This window comes from Telmatherina bonti, assembly GCF_933228915.1.
Source record: "Telmatherina bonti genome assembly, chromosome: 20".
Lineage (NCBI taxonomy): Eukaryota > Metazoa > Chordata > Actinopteri > Atheriniformes > Telmatherinidae > Telmatherina > Telmatherina bonti.
In genome coordinates this window covers 33,237,856-33,265,189 of record NC_136618.1, presented here as the reverse complement: position 1 = coordinate 33,265,189, position 27,334 = coordinate 33,237,856, and the positions used below count along the sequence as shown (strand labels likewise).

The window sequence follows — 27,334 nt, the reverse complement described above, 5'->3', positions numbered from 1 at the left end:
CATCTTGGCAGGGGCATGCATGTCGTCTCGCCCGGAAAATACAAATATGGGCAAGGAGGTGGAGCTGAGAGGGGGGCTGTAAGCGTCATGGTGGATGATTGATATCGAGCGAACTCCAAGCTGCCTGTAGCTAAGAGCTAACCAAGCTAACCCGGAGACAACAGGAGCTAACCAGCTAACGGAGGTAAGCGGGCTAAAGCTAAGTCACGTTGTTAACCGGCTAAAAACTGTGGTTGTTCTACGTTTTTCTTACTTGAAGAGGGAGATCGGGTACCTGTCATTCGAAAGGACACGCCCCTAAATATGCCAAATTTTGTGATTAAATTACTTTTAAACGGGCGAGTTAGAAAAAAATTCACTCAGCTCACAGTTGTCATGAAGGTAAACCTGACCTATTACGCCTAAAATGGATTTTTGAACCAATTTCTGCTGTAAACATGTTTATTTCTGCTGTGAAATTGGTCTTTGGAGATCTATGGTATGTCTTGCAGCCCCTAGTGGATGAAGGGGGAGCTGCAGTTTAATGCACTAGGCTTCACTTTCAACCACCGGAGATTGCCGCTTTGGTTCAAACAGTGGACTTTCTGTGTGGAGTATCCGTGGCTTAACTCTGGGTACACTAACTTCCACCCACCAATCAAAGACATGCATGTTACCTCAGGAGGTCACTCGGGGTGAGTGGTTGTTTGTCTCTGCAATGGACTGGTAACGTGTCCAACACGTACATACCTGTGTCTCTCCTACTGGGAAAACCTCCAGCTTACCAGTGACCCTGAACTGGAATAAACGGTATGAGGAACGAATGTTGTTAAAGAACGGCCCTGGCAGGATTGCCTGAGGATCACTCATTCTATAACCAGACACCCTCCTGAAGTCCTTAAAAATATCAAAGGCGATGGGGACATTTGTCACAGGATTCAACAGGAAAATGAGAAGGTCCTCAGCATATAGAGAAAGGTTATGGGTTTGCTTCCCCCTGTGGACCTCTCAGTCCCACAGTATTCATTAGCATTATTACAAGGGGCTCAAAGTTGACATCAAAGAGCAGGGGAGCCAAGGGGCATTCCTGCCTCTTTCCCTGAAATAGAAAAAAAATGTTCACATATTATATTGCTTGTTCTTGCCATTGACGGAGGGTTTGCATAGATTATCTCAGTCAATGAACAGAATTTAGGACAGAGTTTAGAAATCCGAATTTCTCAGGGTCATGTACAGATGGAAATAGTCTTTTCAATCAACGGCTTTGTGGGCATTGGGGGAAATCACAATCTCAGCTCAACATTATCCTCAGCAAAGTACATCACATCAAACAGGCGACAGAGATTACTGGAAAGTCGTTGACCAGCAGCATACACTGTCTGATATATTATCTTATCTATAACAGACTGAATCCTAGCTACTAATACTTTGGTCAATATCTTATAATCACTGCTATCTTAATTTAATATTCAGCTTGTTTCACATTTAAGAGGATTCTTTTTTGTCTTAAGCAGTACAGAGATCGTGGCCTGTGGCATTGTCGGATGCAGAGCTCTTTTTTGTCAAGGAACTCCCATAAACTCTGCAGAGCAGGGTATCAGGCTGGGAGCAAATGTTTTATACAGTTACAGTCACCACTTCCCCTAAGGTACCCCTTAGGGATTGCACTTCCAGATTTTCGGTCTGGAGATGTTCACTGAGATCCTGTCTCAACCGGAGATATAGATCTTTCTCATGCTGACATCATCCTCAGCTTGAAGCAAAATCAGATTTTGGTATCAGCTTGGAGGAAGTTGCAGAATGTGCCAAATTAGGTTCCTTTACAGCCTTCAAAATTTTCCTGAGAGGAAACCATTATTTGTTTCAGTTTTCTTTTCTTTTGCATGAAAATGATTTGCCATTTGTGGAGAACTTTAAGCTTTTAAGGTTTCCGACAAATGGCCACCACTTACATCAGTGGTTACATCGTTAATGTCTAAGACAAAAACGGTTTGAGCATTGGTCAGATCAATAGCCTGGTGTTGAGGCACCACATTCGATGAATATGACTGGGCTGTGGTCAAATATGAATATACAAGAGCATTTTATGTCTGTGACTAAAGAAGTCCATCTGAGTATATGCTTGATGTGGTGGTAGGAAAAAGGAGTATTTCCGGCGTAGCAGAATCAGCTCACAGCAAACAGTCAAAGGTTATTCTTTGAATAAACCAAAGATTTTTATTGTGTCAACATTGGGGACGCTGGGTAACGTAGCTCAGTGATTCCCACACAGGTCTGCAGGAGGCTCTCTCTAAAGGTTGCTCTGTTACTGTTAACTTCATAGGTCTTGTCAGAGAAGATATTAATCTGTCTAATCGAATCCTCCAGTGTCCTCTCCATTTCTAAACGTTCTGTATAATCTGCTCTGCAAAGTAGTGGCTTTTTACGACATAGACTAAGAGTGGAACTCTGGTTGCTTCTCATTAGGAACAAAATGTCTGGTGAGCTCTGTAGAGTATCGGTGTTGTTGCTAGCCACAAAATCTGATTCCTGTTGCCTGCCTCACCCCCTTCCCTCACCCAACAACTTGTGGTCATGCCTCAAACTCTTCCCTCCATTCTTTCAGCCTCAGTATTTCTTCCTCTTTTCTTTCAGTATTGTCCCAGTGCTGCTTACGGAGAGTGATCATTCAGCATCTTGTGCATGTCATCCATTCTGTTTGTCACACTGCTAATTTTTCCATCTCAGCTTTCGACTATTCTTCTTTATACCTCACAATCTCAGTCTTCATCTCTTCTCTATTTCATAATCTGGAAATTGTCAACATGCAGCCAGCTAGCTGAGGAGACTCGGCCTCTCCAACCAGTCTGGTTGATTTTTAGTCTTTAACTGCACTGAAGAGCCACTCCTTTGCTACCAAAACTAAATCTTAGTCATCCAAAAGGGCAGCAGTGTTTATAATCTTTAGTACATTTCCATGGACCGTCCGTTTGCACATCTTCACATGGCAAAGTACATCTTAAGGTCCATTTCACTCATAATAATCAGATGGTTCTCAGACAGGAGCCAGTTGGTTCTCAGACAGGAGCCAGTTGGTTCCCAGACAGGAGCCAGTTGGTTCTCAGACAGGAGCCAGTTGGTTCTCAGACAGGAACCAGTTGGTTCCCAGACAGGAGCCAGTTGGTTCTCAGACAGGAGCCAGTTGGTTCTCAGACAGGAGCCAGTTGGTTCCCAGACAGGAACCAGTTGGTTCTCAGACAGGAGCCAGTTGGTTCTCAGACAGGAGCCAGTTGGTTCCCAGACAGGATCCAGTTGGTTCTCTGACAGGAGCCAGTTGGTTCTCAGACAGGAGCCAGTTGGTTCCCAGACAGGAGCCAGTTGGTTCTCTGACAGGAGCCAGTTGGTTCTCAGACAGGAACCAGTTGGTTCTCAGACAGGAGCCAGTTGGTTCTCAGACAGGAACCAGTTGGTTCCCAGACAGGAGCCAGTTGGTTCTCAGACAGGAGCCAGTTGGTTCTCAGACAGGAGCCAGTTGGTTCCCAGACAGGAGCCAGTTGGTTCTCAGACAGGAGCCAGTTGGTTCTCAGACAGGAGCCAGTTGGTTCCCAGACAGGAGCCAGTTGGTTCTCAGACAGGAGCCAGTTGGTTCTCAGACAGGAGCCAGTTGGTTCTCAGACAGGAGCAAGTTGGTTCTCTGACAGGAGCCAGTTGGTTCTCAGACAGGAGCCAGTTGGTTCTCAGACAGGAACCAGTTGGTTTTCAGACAGGAGCCAGTTGGTTCTCAGACAGGAGCCAGTTGGTTCTCAGACAGGATCCAGTTGGTTCTCTGACAGGAGCCAGTTGGTTCTCAGACAGGAGCCAGTTGGTTCTCAGACAGGAGCCAGTTGGTTCTCAGACAGGAACCAGTTGGTTCTCAGACAGGAGCCAGTTGGTTCTCAGACAGGAGCCAGTTGGTTCTCAGACAGGAGCCAGTTGGTTCTCTGACAGGAGCCAGTTGGTTCTCAGACAGGAGCCAGTTGGTTCTCTGACAGGAGCCAGTTGGTTCTCAGACAGGAGCCAGTTGGTTCTCTGACAGGAGCCAGTTGGTTCTCAGACAGGAGCCAGTTGGTTCTCAGACAGGAGCCAGTTGGTTCTCAGACAGGAACCAGTTGGTTCTCAGACAGGAGCCAGTTGGTTCTCAGACAGGAGCCAGTTGGTTCTCTGACAGGAGCCAGTTGGTTCTCAGACAGGAACCAGTTGGTTCTCAGACAGGAGCAAGTTGGTTCTCTGACAGGAGCCAGTTGGTTCTCTGACAGGAGCCAGTTGGTTCTCAGACAGGAGCCAGTTGGTTCTCTGACAGGAGCCAGTTGGTTCTCAGACAGGAGCCAGTTGGTTCTCTGACAGGAGCCAGTTGGTTCTCAGACAGGAGCCAGTTGGTTCTCTGACAGGAGCCAGTTGGTTCTCAGACAGGAACCAGTTGGTTCTCAGACAGGAGCCAGTTGGTTCTCAGACAGGAGCCAGTTGGTTCTCTGACAGGAGCCAGTTGGTTCTCAGACAGGAACCAGTTGGTTCTCAGACAGGAACCAGTTGGTTCTCAGACAGGAGCCAGTTGGTTCTCAGACAGGAACCAGTTGGTTCTCAGACAGGAGCCAGTTGGTTCTCAGACAGGAGCCAGTTGGTTCCCAGACAGGAGCCAGTTGGTTCCCAGACAGGAGCCAGTTGGTTCTCAGACAGGAGCCAGTTGGTTCTCAGACAGGAGCAAGTTGGTTCTCTGACAGGAGCCAGTTGGTTCTCAGACAGGAGCCAGTTGGTTCTCTGACAGGAGCCAGTTGGTTCTCAGACACCAGTTGGTTCTCTGACAGGAGCCAGTTGGTTCTCAGACAGGAACCAGTTGGTTCTCAGACAGGAGCCAGTTGGTTCTCAGACAGGAGCCAGTTGGTTCTCAGACAGGAGCCAGTTGGTTCTCAGACAGGAACCAGTTGGTTTTCAGACAGGAGCCAGTTGGTTCTCAGACAGGAGCCAGTTGGTTCTCAGACAGGAGCCAGTTGGTTCTCAGACAGGAGCCAGTTGGTTCTCAGACAGGAGCCAGTTGGTTCCCAGACAGGAGCCAGTTGGTTCTCTGACAGGAGCCAGTTGGTTCTCAGACAGGAGCCAGTTGGTTCTCTGACAGGAGCCAGTTGGTTCCCAGACAGGAGCCAGTTGGTTCTCAGACAGGAGCCAGTTGGTTCTCAGACAGGAGCCAGTTGGTTCTCAGACAGGAGCAAGTTGGTTCTCTGACAGGAGCCAGTTGGTTCTCAGACAGGAGCCAGTTGGTTCTCTGACAGGAGCCAGTTGGTTCTCAGACACCAGTTGGTTCTCTGACAGGAACCAGTTGGTTCTCAGACACCAGTTGGTTCTCAGACAGGAACCAGTTGGTTTTCAGACAGGAGCCAGTTGGTTCTCAGACAGGAGCCAGTTGGTTCTCAGACAGGAGCCAGTTGGTTCTCAGACAGGAGCCAGTTGGTTCTCAGACAGGAGCCAGTTGGTTCTCAGACAGGAACCAGTTGGTTCTCAGACAGGAGCCAGTTGGTTCTCAGACAGGAGCCAGTTGGTTCTCAGACAGGAACCAGTTGGTTCTCAGACAGGAGCCAGTTGGTTCTCAGACAGGAGCCAGTTGGTTCTCAGACAGGAGCCAGTTGGTTCCCAGACAGGAGCCAGTTGGTTCTCTGACAGGAGCCAGTTGGTTCTCAGACAGGAGCCAGTTGGTTCCCAGACAGGAGCCAGTTGGTTCTCTGACAGGAGCCAGTTGGTTCCCAGACAGGAGCCAGTTGGTTCCCAGACAGGAGCCAGTTGGTTCTCTGACAGGAGCCAGTTGGTTCTCTGACAGGAGCCAGTTGGTTCCCAGACAGGAGCCAGTTGGTTCCCAGACAGGAGCCAGTTGGTTCTCTGACAGGAGCCAGTTGGTTCTCTGACAGGAGCCAGTTGGTTCTCAGACAGGAGCCAGTTGGTTCTCAGACAGGAGCCAGTTGGTTCTCTGACAGGAGCCAGTTGGTTCTCAGACAGGAGCCAGTTGGTTCCCAGACAGGAGCCAGTTGGTTCCCAGACAGGAGCCAGTTGGTTCTCAGGTGTGAATGAACTGATCTTTGTGACTCTTGGTTGATCTGATATGTTTGTTCGTTTGAGTGATCTTTGTTTCTGTATTTTAATTCTTGTTTTCTTTTTCCTCTGACTGGATGGATCGTTTCCTGTCCCAACTGGTAAGTAATACACCTGCACACACACACACACACACACACACACACACACACACACACACACACACACACACACACACACACACACACACACAGAGACATGATTCAGTATTGCTGATCAACAGAAACAGAACCTCCTCTCTGAGATCACGGTCAGGCGTTCACCATCCCATAATAATCCCAAATGAGAAGCTGACCAAATGCCAAACAGCTGTGAATGGTGGTTTCCATGGTAACTGAGTTCTGGGTCCGAACAGCTGAGTTTAGTTCCCGTGTCATTTTTAATGATGGAGAGAATCCTCACATGCAGAGATCTGGCAGCAGCAGCTCCGCACCGTGCGTCGTGACGTCACCCACGCTGCCACGATGTGACGTACTAAGACATGACGTAGAAAAAAAAGCCGCTACCGGGAGGAAGAGGGCGAGCGTCCTGCACGAGGACAGGTAAAGATGAAGGTTTGTTTTTCTTTAGAGGCGTTATTGATCCGCGATGGAAGGTGATCAGTTCGATAGCATCACTAGAGAGAGAGAGAGAGATGGAGAGAGAGAGAGAGAGAGAGAGAGAGATGGAGAGAGAGATGGAGAGAGACTCTGTGATCACACTGCAGCTGAGTGTGTGTGTGTGCGCGCGCGCGTGTCCTGCAGCAGGACCACCAACACGCACAGACGAGGATTCAGCAGTTCTCTGATAAATCAGGGATCGATCAGAGATCGGTGATCTCTCCGCATCTTCCCTGTGACGTGATGAGTCAGCTTTTCTTCATCCTCCTCTTCCTCTGGTTGACCTGCAGCCACGCCCTGTGACCACAGCAGCTCTTTGTCTGTGATGTCGCGTTACTAAGCTCACACCAGGAGTCGGTCACGTGAGTCCAACCTCGGAATGAATCGATCTTTGGTTGCTGCTGGTGTGGTTGAGTCCAGACCACGTGGATCTGGTCCCAGTCCTCCACCTCGTCAGTCCGTCCTGACTGGAGCAGTCTGGGATCCAGAAGTTCTGGTTCCAGAGTCACGGACAGGTCTGCATGTCTGGGTTTGTGTGGAGATGTCCTACATCTTGTCTCACCATGAAGGACACAGCATCCATGTTTACACACCCTGTCTCAGGGCTGTGGGGGCGGGGCTTATCCCATCCGCTGTCAGGTGAGAAGCGGGACACACCTGGACAGGTCGGCAGTCCCTCACAGACTGCAGCAGGGACAACAACAGGGACCAGCTCAGTCTGGTTTCATGTGGAGCTGTGCAGGTGAGGGTAATAAAGCATGGACCACCTGCTTCAGACAGCAGGATGCAATCCGGGCGGGAGGTTTTCCTGTTTCTCCTCTTCCACCAGGATGAAACTAAAGACCTGTCCCAGGTGGGGAAATGTCTGATCCGACCCGGTCTGAAGGACTGAAAACTGGATTTTAACTGCAACATCTGTCAGCAGAAGAACAACACCTTTATCACAATCCAGCTGTTGTTTAATCAGAGTAAAACATAATCCACATTAAATCAGTTAAAAATCATGTCCACATTTGTCCATTTTGTCCAAAATGCCTGAAAGTTTCTCTACTTTAGTTTTCTTTTTCATTTCAGTTGAATTCTGCTGCATCGCTTCAATCTGTCACCTTTCAGGTCATTAAAAGTTCTAAAACTCCCAGCCGCTGCTGTCAAACATTTAGGATCAATCCTATCAATATTATATTAATTATTATCATGTTATATTACAATATATATTCATTCATTCATTTTCCGAACCGCTTATTCCAATTCAGGGTCGCGGGGAAGCTGGAGCCTATCCCAGCTGGCTGTGGGCAACAGGCAGGGTACACCCTGGACAGCTCGCCAGTCCATCGCAGGACCACACACAGAGAGACGAACAACCACACTCACGCTCACTCCTAGGGGCAATTTAGAGTGACCAATTAACCTATCATGCATGTCTTTGGATGGTGGGAGGAAGCCAGAGTACCTGGAGAGAACCCACGCATACACAGGGAGAACATGCAAACTCCACACAGAAAGGCCACTGACCAAACCAGCCAAGGATTAAACCAGCAACCTTCTTGCTGTGAGGCCACAGTGCTAACCACTGCGCCACCGTGCAGCCCACAATATATATTATATTATTATATTATATTATATTATATTATATTATATTATATTATATTATATTATATTATATTATATTATATATATAAACTGAAGTTAACTGGAAGATTTGGGGATAAAAAGTAATAATATCAATATTAATTACTAAGATTAGTGTTATTACCTTTTATCCCCAAATCTTCCAGTTAACTTTAGTCCAAATCAAAACTACCAGATATATTATAATATATAATATATACAATAAAATTATATTATAACTTATTTTAACCCTTTAAATGCCAGTTTGATCACATGATGTCACTGTTTTTATAAATTAAGTTATGAAATATGTCTAATGGAGCTGGAATGTGGAAAAAACAAATTGAATGAAATTAAAACGTATATTATATGGAGAATTACTCGTCCTGAACTCATCCTGCAGTCAAACTGGGATTTAAGGAGCTGACCGAGTTCACATTTATATGTATTTTTGATGAGGAATGAAAGAAAACCTTATTCTGTTTTGTTTTATAGCAGCTAATGAGCTGAAAGAAAAGTTTGTTTGTATTATTAAACAATGTGAAATAGTCCTTTAAGGTTCATCCAGAGAAACGTTTCTTTGCAACGAGCAGAAACGGCTGAAAAAGAACAAAAAAGTCCCAGATGAGTTTTCAGGGTTAATGAACCAACCTGCTGGATTTATTTAGACTAAAACAGCATCGTCTCATGTCTCTATGACGTCCAGCTCCACGTGTCTTACTGGGACTGAAACCAGTTCTCAGGTTCTGGCCCTCCAGAACCTCAGATCATCGTTATCCACCGTTTATGACTTTCTGTTCTGCACATAAAACCGTTTATGATGATGATGAGGAAGATTTATAATGAATGCTGCTGGGGTCATGTGACTGCTCTCCAGTTACCAGGCAGCTGCTGCAGTCACTGGTCTGATTTTTATCCAAAACTACCTCCACATTTTAGATTTTATTTCATCTTCATCATCACCACCATCCTCATCATCATCACCATGACAACGAACAGAACTGAGGCCAGATCAGATTAGATCAGATTGTCTCTCAATTTTAATCCCTCTCTCTGCCCTCTGCTGTTACCATGGCAGCCATGCACCTGACAGCTGGATGGGGTCAGCAGATGGTAACCATGGCGCTTGGTGTGATGACATCATAAGATGGAGACGAGCTGAAAATGTAGTCGGAGGCGACGACGGCTGTAAATCTGCATGTTTAAACCATTCAGGCACCAAAATATTCACATTAAACATCATTTTATTAATATTTTACTTTATAACATTCATTAACAACAACAACAACAACAATTATAATAATAATAACAATAAAAACAATAATAACAATAATAATAATAATAACAATAATGATAATAATAATAATAATAATAATAATAATAATAATAATAATAATAATAATGATAAAGTGATTGAAACATACACACATGAGATCAGTAAATCATGGGTCTGACCACATCCACCTCTGGATCTTTCTCTCACTACTCTGTGCTGTCTCCAAGGTAACCGTAACATCACTGTCTTACAGGTGAATCAACATGACAACAGAGCCAGGTGAAGCCCAGCCCTCAGAGGCGGAGTCTCTACCTGAAGCCGCCGCCCACTCCACACCCAAACAGGTAACATCAGACAAATAATGGCTAAGCACCATGACATCAGAGCTGTTGTTGAGTGTGATATCACTTCCTGTGACCTCAGGGAGGAGAGGGTGGGCCGTCTCGCATCCCCGCTCCAGGCTCGCTGAATGAGGACGCTGCCAGTCACCTGTCATCAAACAGCCGCATCGCCAACTCTCCAGTCAGAATCCCACTGAGCTTCAGGACCATGCAGACCAGAGTGACCCTGCTGGACGGGTCACTGTTCACCTGCACCATGGAGGTGAGACCATAGAGCGTATCTGAAAGATGGACAGAGCCTCTGGCGGTTAAAAGTGAAGCCTAAGCATAAAACTGCAGTTCCCTCTTCATCCACTAGGGGCTGCAAAACAGAGCAAATCCCCATAGACTCCCATGTTAAAAAGACCAACTTCACAGCAGAAATAAACATGTTTACAGCAGAAATAAACATGTTTACAGCAGAAATAAACATGTTTACAGTAGAAATAAACATGTTTACAGCAGAAATAAACATGTTTACAGCCTGGTACAAAAATGTCCATTTTCGGTTTAATAGGTCAGGTTTACCTTCATGACAACTGTGGGGGGAGTGAATTTTTTTCTAACTCGCCCGTTAAAAAGTAATTTATTCTTGAAAGTTGGCATATTTAGGGGCATGTCCTTTTGATTGACAGGTACCCGATCTCCTGCTTCAAGTCAGCAGAACGTAGAACAACTGCGATTTTTAGCCTGTTAACAACGTGACTTAGCTTTAGCCCGCTTACCTCCGTTAGCTGGTTATCTCCTGTTATCTCTGGGTTAGCTCAGTTAGCTCTTAGCTGCAGGCAGCTTGGAGTTCGCTCGATGTCAATCATCCACCATGACGCTCACAGCCCCCCTCTTAGCTCCACCTCTTTGCCCATATTTGTATTTTCCGGGCGAGACGACATGCATGCCCCTGCCAAGATGGTGATGGTAGGAACCGCCCACCGAGCTTCAATTCAACTCTTCAGAAACCTACAGGTGACGTCACGGAGGCTCCGCCCATCTTTTTTATATACAGTCTATGGTTGGACCAGAAACTGACCCCTCCCACTAGTGAAAGACCACAAAATGACCCCCTCCCTCCATATACATACACATTTTATATATACAGTCTATGGGTGAGACAGTGGACTTAAGACAGGTAGACTGATAACAGGCAGACATAAGACAAATATATATTGTACAGGTGGACTTACGACAAGTCAATATAGGACATGGGAACATGGGATAAGTGGACGTAGAGCAGGTAGATGTTGGGCAGGGGACCTAAGACCATAGATATAGGACAGGTAGATGTAAGAGATGTAAGAGAACTGGACATAGATTAACTGTTTCCCGTCTTTCTGCTCAGAAACGAGCTAGGGGCCTTCAGTTGTTTGACAAAGTGTGCGAACATGTCAACCTGCTGGAGAGAGACTACTTCGGTCTGTCCTTCAGAGACGCTGATAACAACAAGGTACCGTCCAGCTACACCCACTGTCCACTTTATCAGGTCCACCTTCTAGTACCGGGTTCCACCTCCATTTTTCCCCAGATATATATAAACAAAATACCCCCCAACACACACACACACACACACACACACACACACACACACACACACACACACACACACACACACACACACCCTATTACACCAGCATCAGCCTGAAGCGTTGATCCAGGTTCTGATCCTACCATGTGAACGTGGAGCTGAACTGGAGACTCATCAGACCAGCAGTAATATAGCTTGGTTGGACCCGCTGCTTACTAGACTTTATGTTGATGCTCAGTTTGAACTTCAGCAACTTGTCTTTAGCATGTATAAGTGACTAAACGCTGCCATCTGATTGGCTGGTTATATATTTGTGTTAAGAGGCAGGTAAACAAGTGATCCCGACAAAGTAGTGTGTGTTTATGTGTTCACCTGTCTGACTGACTACTGTATCTCTGATTTTGACCTTTGTGTTAAAGAACTGGTTGGATCCAGCAAAGGAGCTGAAGAAACAGGTCAGAGGTCAGTCCGATCTTTACTACTTAGTATAAAAAACTGGGTTTATCCATGACCAGCGGAGTTGGGTTTACTTCTTCTTCTCAACCAACTCCCTTCTTTACATTTCTCAGGTGTTCCTTGGAACTTCTCTTTTAATGTAAAGTTTTATCCACCGGACCCCGCCCAGCTGTCTGAGGACATCACAAGGTAGGATTACACACCTGGGAACGTTTATTGATGTTTATATTTTACTCAGTGAAAACGGTAATGTCTTCCTGTCTGTCTGCCTGCAGGTACTTCCTGTGTCTACAGCTGAGACAGGATATTGTGTCCGGTCGTCTTCCTTGTTCGTTTGCAACTCACACAGTCCTTGGCTCTTACACTGTGCAGTCAGAACTTGGAGACTATGATCCCGGTACAGAAAAACCCTTAAATAACCTTAAAAAATAGTGAACTACAACATCCTCCTAAACCTAAAACATTCTACCAAATCATCCTGCTTAACCTAAAACACCGTTAACCCAGATCATAATGCTAACCTAAAACACTGCTAACCCAGATCATCCTGCTAACCTAAAACACTGCTAACCCAGATCATCATGCTAACCTAAAACACTGTTAACCCAGATCATCATGCTAACCTAAAACACTGCTAACCCAGATCATCCTGCTAACCCAGATCATCATGCTAACCTAAAACACTGCTAACCCAGATCATCCTGATAACCTAAAATACTGCTAACCCAGATCATCCTGCTAACCTAAAACACTGCTAACCCAGATCATCATGCTAACCTAAAACACTGCTAACCCAGATCATCATGCTAACCTAAAACACTGCTAACCCAGATCATCATGCTAACCTAAAACACTGTTAACCCAGATCATCATGCTAACCTAAAACACTGCTAACCCAGATCATCCTGCTAACCCAGATCATCATGCTAACCTAAAACACTGCTAACCCAGATCATCCTGATAACCTAAAATACTGCTAACCCAGATCATCCTGCTAACCTAAAACACTGCTAACCCAGATCATCATGCTAACCTAAAACACTGCTAACCCAGATCATCATGCTAACCTAAAACACTGCTAACCCAGATCATCATGCTAACCTAAAACACTGCTAACCCAGATCATCCTGATAACCTAAAATACTGCTAACCCAGATCATCCTGCTAACCTAAAACACTGCTAACCCAGATCATCATGCTAACCTAAAACACTGCTAACCCAGATCATCATGCTAACCTAAAACACTGCTAACCCAGATCATCATGCTAACCTAAAACACTGCTAACCCAGATCATCCTGCTAACCTAAAACACTGCTAACCCAGATCATCCTGATAACCTAAAACACTGCTAACCCAGATCATCATGCTAACCTAAAACACTGCTAACCCAGATCATCCTGCTAACCTAAAACACTGCTAACCCAGATCATCATGCTAACCTAAAACACTGCTAACCCAGATCATCATGCTAACCTAAAACACTGCTAACCCAGATCATCATGCTAACCTAAAACACTGCTAACCCAGATCATCCTGCTAACCCAGATCATCATGCTAACCTAAAACACTGCTAACCCAGATCATCCTGATAACCTAAAACACTGCTAACCCAGATCATCCTGCTGATCTAAAACACTGCTAACCCAGATCATCATGCTAACCTAAAACACTGCTAACCCATATCATCATGCTAACCTAAAACACTGCTAACCCAGATCATCATGCTAACCTAAAACACTGCTAACCCAGATCATCATGCTAACCTAAAACACTGCTAACCCAGATCATTATGCTAACCTAAACAACTGCTAACCCAGATCATCCTGCTAACCCAGATCATCCTGCTAACCCAGATCATCCTGCTAACCTAAAACACTGCTAACCCAGATCATCATGCTAACCTAAAACACTGCTAACCCAGATCATCATGCTAACCTAAAACACTGCTAACCCAGATCATCATGCTAACCTAAACAACTGCTAACCCAGATCATCCTGCTAACCCAGATCATCCTGCTAACCCAGATCATCCTGCTAACCTAAAACACTGCTAACCCAGATCATCATGCTAACCTAAAACACTGCTAACCCAGATCATCATGCTAACCTAAAACACTGCTAACCCAGATCATCATGCTAACCTAAAACACTGCTAACCCAGATCATCCTGCTAACCTAAAACACTGCTAACCCAGATCATCATGCTAACCTAAAACACTGCTAACCCAGATCATCCTGTTAACCTAAAACACTGCTAACCCAGATCATCCTGCTAACCCAGATCATCATGCTAACCTAAAACACTGCTAACCCAGATTATCCTGTTAACCTAAAACACTGCTAACCCAGATCAGTCCCAGGCCAACATTAAAAAATGTGCAGCTCGAGTACGGCTCCTCTCCTCTTCTAAAGTTCCATAAAAACACAAAGGCTCTCTTTTTGTTTGTGTTTGTATGTCTGTCTGTCTGTCTGACCAGTCGTCTGTCTGTCTGTCTGTCTGTCTGACCAGCCGTCTGTCTGTCTGTCTGTCTGTCTGTCTGACCAGCTGTCTGTCTGTCTGACCAGCCGTCTGTCTGTCTGACCAGCCGTCTGTCTGTCTGTCTGTCTGTCTGACCAGCTCTCTGTCTGTCTGTCTGTCTGTCTGACCAGCCGTCTGTCTGTCTGTCTGTCTGTCTGACCAGCTCTCTGTCTGTCTGTCTGTCTGTCTGACCAGCTCTCTGTCTGTCTGTCTGTCTGTCTGACCAGCTCTCTGTCTGTCTGTCTGACCAGCCGTCTGTCTGTCTGACCAGCTGTCTGTCTGTGTTTCAGATGAGTGTGGTCCAGACTACATCAGTGAACTGTGTTTTGCTCCAAATCAAACGAAGGAGATGGAAGAGAAAATCATGGACCTTCACAAAAGCTACAGGTTGTCCAGCATCATGTGTCCTCTGTAGACGTAAACCATATCCAGGCTTTGACACGTGTCTGTGTGTGTTCAGAGGAATGACTCCTGCTGAAGCTGAGATGCACTTCCTGGAAAATGTGAAGAAACTGTCCATGTATGGAGTGGACCTCCACCATGCCAAGGTAAACCCTGTTTGGTGTGTAACACCAGCAGGTTGTTGTTGATCGTCAGCAAACGTCAGTTCAAAGAGTTCAGAGTATCTTTTTCCTGTTTCATGGCTGTCCTGATGTAAACAGATTTGATGTTGATGCAGTTCTTTTCTTTGGCCAGTTATCTGATGAACAGCCAATACATGACCCACTTCCTGTCACCATCAGCTACGCATGTGTGTGTGTGTGTGTGTGTGTGTGTGTGTGTGTGTGTGTGTGTGTGTGTGTGTGTGTGTGTGTGTCTATGTGTTTTAAAGGGAACGTTAATGATTTTTCCACCATGAATGTTTTCCACTCAGCATCTCATTCTGGTTCATCTTCATCAGATCTGAATGAACAATCAGCTGAAGCAGAAATCCTCTGAACAGAGTTCCCTGCCTTTAGCAGATGTTTAACAGCTGGATGATCAGGTCTTTCCTGTTACTGTTGTTGGAGCTGTTGTTGGAGTGAAATGAGTTTTTCTTCTTCTCTATCTTTGTTTTGTCCTTCTGTCTTTGTCTGCGTCTCTTTGTCTGAATGAAAGATGGTAGGAAGACGCTTTGATTGCTTGTCTGCAGCTAATCCGGAGGTAAGGTTGTTTCCTCTGTGTGTGAAATGTTCCCTGTGTTGCTCACAAACAGGTTTTCCTACATGACCTATAAACCTCGTGTGCACCAGAACCCCTCCCTTCCACCGTGGGACAGTTTGTGAGATAGATAGACATATGGAGACAAGACAGAGACACAACCACAGTCTATCTCTTGTTAGGGATCCACAATGTGTGGACAGGAAGACTACATCTCTACAGGTCCAGTTTCACTCCTGTGTGGACATTAATGTCCGTATTTTGAGCAGAGAAGAAGAGAGTTATGAATGAAGTGGTCCCAGTTACCACCTTCCACCTCCAACCCAGCCTGGACTCTCTTCCGCGAGGTTAACTGTTTGCATGTTGGATGATGTAACACACATGTTTGTAAGGCAGATAAACAACCTAAACGCAGACTCATCTCCCTCCACGTGACTACAAAGACATTCACTAAGACTTAACAAAATGTAACTCTGTTTTCCTGATGTGAGACATTAAGACAACTGGTCTGTTGTCAGCTGCTTCAGATGGTTTGAACAGGGAGTGAGGAATCTGAGACGATTTTCAGAAATCTGGACCTGCGTCTCGATCTGGTTCAGTTTCTCCAGGTGTTTCTTCACCTAACTGCAGGAGACAGACAGGCTAGAGGTGGACAGAGCAGAGCAGAGTGGAGGGAGATGAGTCTGTGTTTAGGTTTGGCTGCTTCAGCAAAGCAACACAAACCGTCCTGCAAGTTATCACACTGAGACACATATGAAGCGTTGCTGCAGCGAACACAGCTACTACAGTAAGTTACTGTACTGTAGGGACTGTCAATGTCACACACGGACCATAAAATCATAAGTCCTCTTCATCATTTGGACACACTACAAGGACTTATTGGTGTGTATCCTGGCTTTCCTCCTCCCACCTTTACACCCCCCTCATGTTATCCACGGGCAGCCAAGCCCTTAATAATAGTAATAATAATATTGATAATGATAAAATACATTGCCTCCGTCGGTGCCTTCAGACCCTCAACACATGTAAGATTAGATTAGAAAGCTTTTCTTGTTCTTGCAGAAGTACAGCCAGCTGTAAGAGGGAACCTGCAGAGGTGACAAGGAGGCGCTGCTGCCTAGTGTAGGTCAGAAGGAAACAATAAGGAGGAAAGGAAATGAAAAACATTTAGTGGAAACACTCAGCAGGTTTAAATTCACGCTGGTGAAGGAAAATGCTGTGAGATCTTCCATCCTTCCAGTCAGAACGTCAACAAACTTCTCCAGCTTGGCAACGAAGGGGCTTTTCTGGCCCCTGATGACTCACAGATAGATGCAGTTTATCCGAACAGACCTAACAAGCCATTTTCAGTCCTTCTTCCTCTTTTCTCCTGGTCAGTGGACGTTATGGGAAATATCGCTCCTTCGTGAACCATTGCTGTGACTGTATGATGTCTAAGTGGTTTGATCTGCTTCAGTAAAGAGCTTAAAGGCAATCCAGAACCAGAGGAATGTGGGACATGTTTCAAACTGAGCCTCCTGGACTATCCTGATGTGAATCCCCAGCGAGGTTTTCATCAGGTTATGCCTCACACACTTGTCTTAAAGACACACTACAGAACTTTAGCAGAGTTTTCAGCAACATGCCACTAAACCAGCATCCATCTTTCACCCTACCTGCACGGGAGGGGGGTCTCTGTAGCCGGTAAAAGACCCTGATCTCTTGCTCTCTCTCTTTATCTCTTTCATTTCCTCTCTTCCTCTGATAATGTCTTTTTGTATTTCTCTGCTGACTGCAGTGATGTCATATCCTGATGGTAGTGTAAACAAGTCAGGAACATGCCTTCTACTCATCATTCACCCTTTAGGTCTTTTTCAAGACTTAGTTTTTTCCTCATAGATTCAAACGTTTAGTTTCTGTTCAATGAATAATGTCATGTTTTCATCTGACTCCTGAATTAAACTCCATGGTGTTCATAATGTCTTGTTAAACTAAGAAACATGACAGCCTATTTTTTACACCATTGTAACTGTTGTGTGTTCAGGACTCTGAATGTGTGGCCATCATGCTTGGGGTCTGCAGTAGTGGTTTACTGGTCTACAGAGACAGACTGAGGATCAACAGGTTCTCATGGCCAAAGATCTTAAAGATTTCCTACAAGAGAAACAACTTCTACATCAAGATCCGACCTGGAGAGGTGAAAACACAAAAACACCACAGATGAAGAGTTTAGACACTAAAGAGGAAGAGTTACAATCCAGTAGGAGGTTTGGATATCACAGGAGAAGACCAAAGTTAGGAAGAGTAGAACACCACAGAAGAAGAGTTTAAACATCACAGAGGCGGCAGTTTAAAACAAAATTAGGAAAAGTTAGGACATTGAAAAGGAGACCTTAAAGCCAGGCTAAGAGAGTCTGGAAAAATGGAGCCATGCCCTCAAAGCACACAAACATGTAATGCTTGCATAAGGAGATTTTCTGTATGTTACCAGTAAAGTATTTTCCCTTCAGTCCGCTGTGCTGATCAGGATCTGAATATGCAGCTAATCTGTCAGCCGCACCGGTAAGATGATTCATTTCTCGCCACACTCGTGGTTTTTTGATTTTCCCGGCGCTTCCAGAGCCTGGCCCTGGGAAGGTGAAACTGTAAACGGTCCTGTTCATAGTTCATAGTGTGTATATTTACTACAGCTGATTTACTCTCAGTAAGTGTCTAATAAAATAAACTAAATAAGCTACCTGCTGCCATCTTTTCCTCCAGTCGCTCTGATCTACTGGCTGGAGGGCGGAGGGGGGTCTGATCGGCATAGTCAGGTTAAACCAGTTTTTTCCCAAACTGGGTTGGTCCTGATTCATACAGTGGCCCCAACATAATGTCAGGGGTCATCTCACTGCAACATACATCCTACATTTATAGAAAACATGGGATTTTTAATCAGGGATGTCAAAATAAAGTTAATGCAAACATTAATCTGTAGAATTAATGTGATGTTTCTTCATGTATAAAGAGCAAAGTTATTGCTTTAATAAAGTTAATACACATATTAAAACTTGAATTGGACCATGTCTCAGCAAGAGAAGCTGATTTATGGCATAAGGTTGTGTCACAACAGTGAAGAGAGGCACGAACAGAAGGGTTGAGAGGGGGACGGATAAATGACAGGTGGGTTTGATAGATGTATCACCATCCATTCATTAAGTTGAAACAGTTAGATGTTTTTTTTCAGTCCTGTCTGTTCCACAGATAAAACATTTTGCGCTAGCCTGCCAGTTATTCCTGCCCAAATCTTTTCATCTTATTTATTATTCATTACCACTCAGTGTCAAATAGTTGCTGTTGTGCCGGTATGTAATGGTTACGTTGAAATTCTCCATACTGTCATCACTGTGGCACCGTGGGAAATGCAATTTCGACTCATTTGTTTGTCTTTTACATGGGAAGAAATAGACTAATAAGGCTGAATTTGACTTTAGAGCATATGATTAATTGACTGCTATCCAAGTTTGTAGGGGATTTTAGGCAGTAAAGCTAAAAAACTTCAGGAGAACATCTCATACCCTACCTTTAAGATACCACAGAGGAAGAGTTAGACACCATAGAGGAAGATTTAGACACTACAGAAGAAGAGTTTAGACACCACAGAGGAAGAGACGCCAGGATACTGTATACTGTGACTGTGGAGAAGAAACACTGGCAACACAAGTGGGTTGTCAAGTTTAAATGCTTAACATCTTAACATAATTATCATTAAATAAGAAGGAAGCCAGACGAGACGATCTTGTTCAACTTGCAAGGAGGCTCATCTCAGAAGCCTGAGCTTAAAAAAACCTCCAAGCCATTTATTGAAAGACACCACGTGACATTCATACAAGTTGATTCAATTCAGTGTGTGTGTGTGTGTGTGTGTGTGTGTGTGTGTGTGTGTGTGTGTGTGTGTATGTATGTATGTATGTATGTGTGTGTGTGTGTGTGTGTGTGTGTGTGTGTGTGTGTGTGTGTGTGTGTGGGTGTTTGCTTGGTTCAAAAGTCCAATGTATATGTCCTGATAGGACAATGCGTATGTGTGCTCTTCTTAAAGATACTATTCTGATAGGAACCAAATGTTTATCAAATTTGGTCAGACCACTCTGACCTTGCACGTCACTGGAATGTCCTGCTTGTCCAAACAGCACACAGAGGAAAACTTTTAACTTGTACATGAGGATTAATGAAGAACATCAATGTAAGATTAATAAAAGATGATCATAATATGAACTGAAATTATTATAACAACTGAAATTCCCAACACTCATATTCAGATGTTTGCTGATCTTCCAGATGAAGTGTTTGCTTATCAACTTTTGTATGTTTATTCCCAGTTTGACCAGTTTGAGTCCATTATCGGTTTTAAGCTGTTCAACCACAGAGCAGCAAAGAGACTGTGGAAGGTCTGTGTGGAGCATCACTCTTTCTTCAGGTAAGGCAGTGTGTGTGATGAGGTGTCCAAACAAAGGTCCAGTGTCCAGCAGACATGTGACAGCTGTCTGTCTCTCAGGTTGCTGTCTCCAGAAGAACCGCCGAAGAAGTTTCTTTCTCTGGGTTCAAAGTTTCGCTACAGTGGTCGGACCCAGATCCAGAGCCGCAGAGCCAGTGCTCAGATCTCAAGACCTGCACCAAATTTCCCACGATGCATCAGCAAACGCAACATGCTCAGCCGCAGTCTGGATGGGGGTACTAACACTGATCTTACCAGTCCTGGTCCCAGTAACACTAGTTTTGGTACAAGTAATGGTCCTGCCATAGTAATTTAACTTCTTCCTATTCTAGTTGCAGGATTAAAAGTACTGTTCATGGTAAACTGTTCAGCTTGCAGTAAAACAATTGATCCTTGTAGTCATACTTCAGATACTTACGTAAACATGGCCACAGTTGTAACACTACCTGTAGTGGCAGTGATCTGAACCAGTTATTTCTCATAACTGTTGACTAGTATTGTGCAGCAGTAGTCCATTATTGACCTTTTGATTTTTGTACTTGTTAATTACCCATTTTGATTGGTCTTCAGCCTCCAGGGCCACACCTACCTCCTCTCTGATTGGCTCTCCTGCAATCGCAGCGTCTCTCAAAGCCAACGGTGGTACACACGCAGGTAGTTTGTAAGACTGCCCGTTGTAGGAGAACTGTGCTACTGCTGCTTCTCTCAGCTTGTTGGAGAATGCTGTTTCCTGATTGGCTGCGCTGTAATTAAACCCAGCTCTGATCAGCTGTCTTCATTTCTGTCCAATCAGCTCCTCTGTTGGTGCTGATATAGGAAGTCCAATCTTTGGCACAGTTTTGGTCATGTGACAGAGGGAGGTGGTTTACTAGACCAAGTACAGCATAAACAGACCTTCTCGATGAATAGAGTTTAAACCTTTTTGATGTTAACTAAAACTGTAGTCTTTGACACATCTGCACGGAACATGCAGATGGATTCACTAAGACATGTTATAGCTCTGTAGTTAGTAGCCATTTGGCTGGCTGTGGCCTTCTTTGGTGCTTAAAAAGTCCAACTTTTGTCCAACTTTTGTTAACTTAAAAGACCAGAGTGATGAGTCCATGCTTAGTTTCTGCTGCATATTTCATTTTATTTCCAAGGAATACCAAAATGTTTTCCAAAATTTGTTTTGAAATAAAAGGTTTGAAATCAGCTCTGAGTAGTTAAAATCCCAGCAGATCTTTATTGTCAGCATTCTGATCGTTCTGTCATTGGTCAGTAGCAATTGTCTTCTGGTCAACAATCCATCAGATGGCAGCACGTCATGGCTGGGTGATGGTTCTGAATGCTGATTGGTTAATTAGCCCAGGCTGTGGTGCATGCGCCATGAGCTCTGATTGGCTGAGCGTGCCATTGCCTTGACAATGAGCAGATGTGCTGCTTTGCTGCCAATGAGGACAGAATGACTGAGCATCACAGTGGTTGCCATGGAAATGCTGTTGAATATGTGTTACTGTTGCCGTGGTGATGATGACATCACATCTGTATGTGTGTGCAGACATGGGCACTGGACTGTACGGAGCATCTAAAGCAATCGCCGTCAGTGACCTCATCACTACCATTACACCTGAGCGAAGGGCAGAGGAGAGGAGAGAGGACCAAGGTAAGTCCAGTCTACTGGTGCACCATAGCTGTCCTCACCTCTACAACCGGTCTGATGTTAGACCATAGTGTTCCTCACCTCTACAACCGGTCTGATGTTAGACCATAGTGTTCCTCACGTCAACAACCGGTCTGATGTTAGACCATAGTGGTCCTCACCTCTACAAACGGTCTGGTGTTAGACCATCGTGGTCCTCACCTCTATGACTGGTCTGATGTTAGACCAAAGTGTTCATCACCTCTACAACCGGTCTGATGTTAGACCATAGTGTTCCTCACCTCTACAACCGGTCTGATGTTAGACCATAGTGTTCCTCACCTCTACAACCGGTCTGATGTTAGACCATAGTGTTCCTTACCTCTACAACCGGTCTGATGTTAGACCAGAGTGTTCCTCACCTCTACAACCGGTCTGATGTTAGACCATAGTGGTCCTCACCTCTACGACCGGTCTGATGTTAGACCATAGTGGTCCTCACCTCTACCAATGGTCTGATGTTAGACCATAGTGGTCCTCACCTCTACAACCGGTCTGATGTTAGACCATAGTGGTCCTCACCTCTATGACGGGTCTGATGTTAGACCATAGTGTTCCTCACCTCTATGACGGGTCTGATGTTAGACCATGGTAGTCCTCACCTCTACGATGGGTCTGATGGTAGACCATAGTGGTCCTCACCTCTACGACGGGTCTGATGTTAGACCATAGTGGTCCTCACCTCTACGACTGGTCTGATGTTAGACCGTAGTGGTCCTCACCTCTATGACTGGTCTGATGTTAGACCATAGTGGTCCTCACCTCTACGACTGGTCTGATGTTAGACCATAGTGGTCCTCACCTCTATGACGGGTCTGATGTTAGACCATAGTGGTCCTCACCTCTACAACCGGTCTGATGTTAGACCATAGTGTTCCTCACGTCAACAACCGGTCTGATGTTAGACCATAGTGGTCCTCACCTCTACAAACGGTCTGGTGTTAGACCATCGTGGTCCTCACCTCTATGACTGGTCTGATGTTAGACCAAAGTGTTCATCACCTCTACAACCGGTCTGATGTTAGACCATAGTGTTCCTCACCTCTACAACCGGTCTGATGTTAGACCATAGTGTTCCTTACCTCTACAACCGGTCTGATGTTAGACCAGAGTGTTCCTCACCTCTACAACCGGTCTGATGTTAGACCATAGTGGTCCTCACCTCTACGACCGGTCTGATGTTAGACCATAGTGGTCCTCACCTCTACCAATGGTCTGATGTTAGACCATAGTGGTCCTCACCTCTACAACCGGTCTGATGTTAGACCATAGTGGTCCTCACCTCTACGACGGGTCTGATTGTAGACCATAGTGGTCCTCACCTCTATGACTGGTCTGATGTTAGACCATAGTGGTCCTCACCTCTACAACCGGTCTGATGTTAGACCATAGTGGTCCTCACCTCTATGACGGGTCTGATGTTAGACCATAGTGGTCCTCACCTCTATGACGGGTCTGATGTTAGACCATAGTGTTCCTCACCTCTATGACGGGTCTGATGTTAGACCATGGTAGTCCTCACCTCTACGATGGGTCTGATGGTAGACCATAGTGGTCCTCACCTCTATGACGGGTCTGATGTTAGACCATAGTGGTCCTCACCTTTACGACTGGTCTGATGTTAGACCGTAGTGGTCCTCACCTCTATGACTGGTCTGATGTTAGACCATAGTGGTCCTCACCTCTACGACTGGTCTGATGTTAGACCATAGTGGTCCTCACCTCTATAACTGGTCTGATGTTAGACCATAGTGGTCCTCACCTCTACGACTGGTCTGATGTTAGATCATAGTGGTCCTCACCTCTACGATGGGTCTGATGGTAGACCATAGTGGTCCTCACCTCTATGATGGGTCTGATGTTAGACCATAGTGGTCCTCACCTCTATGACGGGTCTGATGTTAGACCATAGTGGTCCTCACCTCTACGACTGGTCTGATGTTAGACCATAGTGGTCCTCACCTCTATGACTGGTCTGATGTTAGACCATAGTGGTCCTCACCTCTATGACTGGTCTGATGTTAGATCATAGTGGTCCTCACCTCTATGACTGGTCTGATGTTAGACCATAGTGTTCCTTACCTCTAAAACCGGTCTGATGTTAAACCATAGTGGTCCTCACCTCTACAACCGGTCTGATGTTAGACCATAGTGGTCCTCACCTCTACGACGGGTCTGATTGTAGACCATAGTGGTCCTCACCTCTATGACTGGTCTGATGTTAGACCATAGTGTTCCTCACCTCTATGACTGGTCTGATGTTAGACCATAGTGTTCCTCACCTCTATGACGGGTCTGATGTTAGACCATAGTGGTCCTCACCTCTACAACCGGTCTGATGTTAGACCATAGTGTTCCTCACCTCTATGACGGGTCTGATTGTAGACCATAGTGGTCCTCACCTTTACGACTGGTCTGATGTTAGACCATAGTGGTCCTCACCTCTACGACCGGTCTGATGTTAGACCATAGTGGTCCTCACCTCTACAACTGGTCTGATGTTAGACCATAGTGTTCCTCACCTCTACAACCGGTCTGATGTTAGACCATAATGTTCCTCACCTCTATGACGGGTCTGATGTTAGATCATAGTGGTCCTCACCTCTATGACGGGTCTGATGTTAGACCATAGTGGTCCTCACCTCTATGACGGGTCTGATGTTAGACCATAGTGGTCCTCACCTCTACAACCGGTCTGATGTTAGACCATAATGTTCCTCACCTCTATGACGGGTCTGATGTTAGATCATAGTGGTCCTCACCTCTATGACGGGTCTGATGTTAAACCATGGTGGTCCTCACCTCTACAACCGGTCCGATGTTAGACCATAGTGTTCCTTACCTCTACAACCGGTCTGATGTTAGACCATAGCGGTCCTCACGTCTACGACGGGTCTGATTGTAGACCATAGTGGTCCTCACCTTTACGACTGGTCTAATGTTAGACCATAGTGGTCCTCACCTCTACGACCGGTCTGATGTTAGACCATAGTGGTCCTCACCTCTACAACTGGTCTGATGTTAGACCATAGTGTTCCTCACCTCTACAACCAGTCTGATGTTAGGCCATAGTGTTCCTCACCTCTACGACCGGTCTGATGTTAGACCATAGTGGTCCTCACCTCTACGACCGGTCTGATGTCAGACCATAGTGGTCTTCACCTCTACAACCGGTCTGATGTTAGACCATAGTGTTCCTCACCTCTACAACGTGTCTGATGTTAGACCATAGTGTTCCTCACCTCTACAACCGGTCTGATGTTAAACCATAGTGGTCCTCACCTCTACAACGTGTCTGATGTTAGACCATAGTGTTCCTCACCTCTACAACCGGTCTGATGTTAGACCATATTGGTCCTCACCTCTATGACGGGTCTGATGTTAGACCATAGTGGTCCTCACCTCTATGACTGGTCTGATGTTAGACCATAGTGGTCCTTACCTCTACAACCGGTCTGATGTTAAACCATAGTGGTCCTCACCTCTACAACGTGTCTGATGTTAGACCATAGTGTTCCTCACCTCTACAACCGGTCTGATGTTAGACCATATTGGTCCTCACCTCTATGACGGGTCTGATGTTAGACCATAGTGGTCCTCACCTCTATGACTGGTCTGATGTTAGACCATAGTGTTCCTCACCTCTATGACTGGTCTGATGTTAGACCATAGTGTTCCTCACCTCTATGACGGGTCTGATGTTAGACCATAGTGGTCCTCACCTCTATGACGGGTCTGATGTTAGACCATGGTAGTCCTCACCTCTACAACCGGTCTGATGTCAGACCATAGTGTTCCTCACCTCTATGACGGGTCTGATTGTAGACCATAGTTGTCCTCACCTTTACGACTGGTCTGATGTTAGACCATAGTGGTCCTCACCTCTACGACCGGTCTGATGTTAGACCATAGTGGTCCTCACCTCTACAACTGGTCTGATGTTAGACCATAGTGTTCCTCACCTCTACAACCGGTCTGATGTTAGACCATAATGTTCCTCACCTCTATGACGGGTCTGATGTTAGATCATAGTGGTCCTCACCTCTATGACGGGTCTGATGTTAGACCATAGTGGTCCTCACCTCTACAACTGGTCTGATGTTAGACCATAGTGTTCCTCACCTCTACAACCGGTCTGATGTTAGATCATAGTGGTCCTCACCTCTATGACGGGTCTGATGTTAGACCATAGTGGTCCTCACCTCTATGACGGGTCTGATGTTAGACCATCGTGGTCCTCACCTCTACAACCGGTCCGATGTTAGACCATAGTGTTCCTCACCTCTACAACCGGTCTGATGTTAGACCATAATGTTCCTCACCTCTATGACGGGTCTGATGTTAGATCATAGTGGTCCTCACCTCTATGACGGGTCTGATGTTAGATCATAGTGGTCCTCACCTCTATGACGGGTCTGATGTTAAACCATGGTGGTCCTCACCTCTACAACCGGTCCGATGTTAGACCATAGTGTTCCTTACCTCTACAACCGGTCTGATGTTAGACCATAGTGTTCCTCACCTCTATGACGGGTCTGATGTTAGACCATAGCGGTCCTCACCTCTACAACCGGTCTGATGTTAGACCATAGTGGTCCTCACCTCTATGACTGGTCTGATGTTAGACCATAGTGGTCCTCACCTCTATGACGGGTCTGATGGTAGACCATAGTGGTCCTCACCTCTACAACCAGTCTGATGTTAGACCATAGTGTTCCTCACCTCTACAACCGGTCTGATGTTAGACCATAGTGGTCCTCACCTCTACAACCGGTCTGATGTTAGACCATAGTGTTCCTCACCTCTACAACCGGTCTGATGTTAGACCATAGTGTTCCTCACCTCTACATCCGGTCTGATGTTAAACCATAGTGGTCCTCACCTCTACAACGTGTCTGATGTTAGACCATAGTGTTCCTCACCTCTACAACCGGTCTGATGTTAGACCATATTGGTCCTCACCTCTATGACGGGTCTGATGTTAGACCATAGTGGTCCTCACCTCTATGACTGGTCTGATGTTAGACCATAGTGTTCCTTACCTCTAAAACCGGTCTGATGTTAGACCATAGTGTTCCTCACCTCTATGACGGGTCTGATGTTAGACCATAGTGGTCCTCACCTCTACGACGAGTCTGATTGTAGACCTTAGTGGTCCTCACCTCTATGACTGGTCTGATGTTAGACCATAGTGTTCCTCACCTCTATGACTGGTCTGATGTTAGATCATAGTGGTCCTCACCTCTATGACGGGTCTGATGTTAGACCATAGTGGTCCTCACCTCTATGACGGGTCTGATGTTAGACCATAGTGGTCCTCACCTCTACAACCGGTCCGATGTTAGACCATAGTGTTCCTCACCTCTACAACCGGTCTGATGTTAGACCATAATGTTCCTCACCTCTATGACGGGTCTGATGTTAGATCATAGTGGTCCTCACCTCTATGACGGGTCTGAAGTTAGATCATAGTGGTCCTCACCTCTATGACGGGTCTGATGTTAAACCATGGTGGTCCTCACCTCTACAACCGGTCCGATGTTAGACCATAGTGTTCCTTACCTCTACAACCGGTCTGATGTTAGACCATAGTGTTCCTCACCTCTATGACGGGTCTGATGTTAGACCAT

At 45.5% G+C, this 27,334-nt stretch overlaps 1 protein-coding gene across 1 annotated transcript in view; it reads left to right on the top strand.

Moving 5' to 3' along the window:
• Positions 1-10,104: 10,104 nt before the first annotated feature.
• epb41l3a (erythrocyte membrane protein band 4.1-like 3a) overlaps positions 10,105-27,334 on the top strand; it is a gene marked incomplete at both ends in the record, with an annotated part of 67,126 nt that continues 49,896 nt past the window's right edge. The window contains 12 exons of the mRNA XM_079260009.1: positions 10,105-10,158; positions 11,272-11,376; positions 11,874-11,916; positions 12,024-12,099; positions 12,186-12,307; positions 14,721-14,817; positions 14,891-14,978; positions 17,594-17,746; positions 19,908-20,005; positions 20,084-20,259; positions 20,594-20,665; positions 21,564-21,668. Of these exons, the coding sequence (XP_079116135.1) occupies positions 10,105-10,158; positions 11,272-11,376; positions 11,874-11,916; positions 12,024-12,099; positions 12,186-12,307; positions 14,721-14,817; positions 14,891-14,978; positions 17,594-17,746; positions 19,908-20,005; positions 20,084-20,259; positions 20,594-20,665; positions 21,564-21,668 (1,189 nt within the window). The remainder of the gene's footprint in view (positions 10,159-11,271; positions 11,377-11,873; positions 11,917-12,023; positions 12,100-12,185; positions 12,308-14,720; positions 14,818-14,890; positions 14,979-17,593; positions 17,747-19,907; positions 20,006-20,083; positions 20,260-20,593; positions 20,666-21,563; positions 21,669-27,334) is intronic.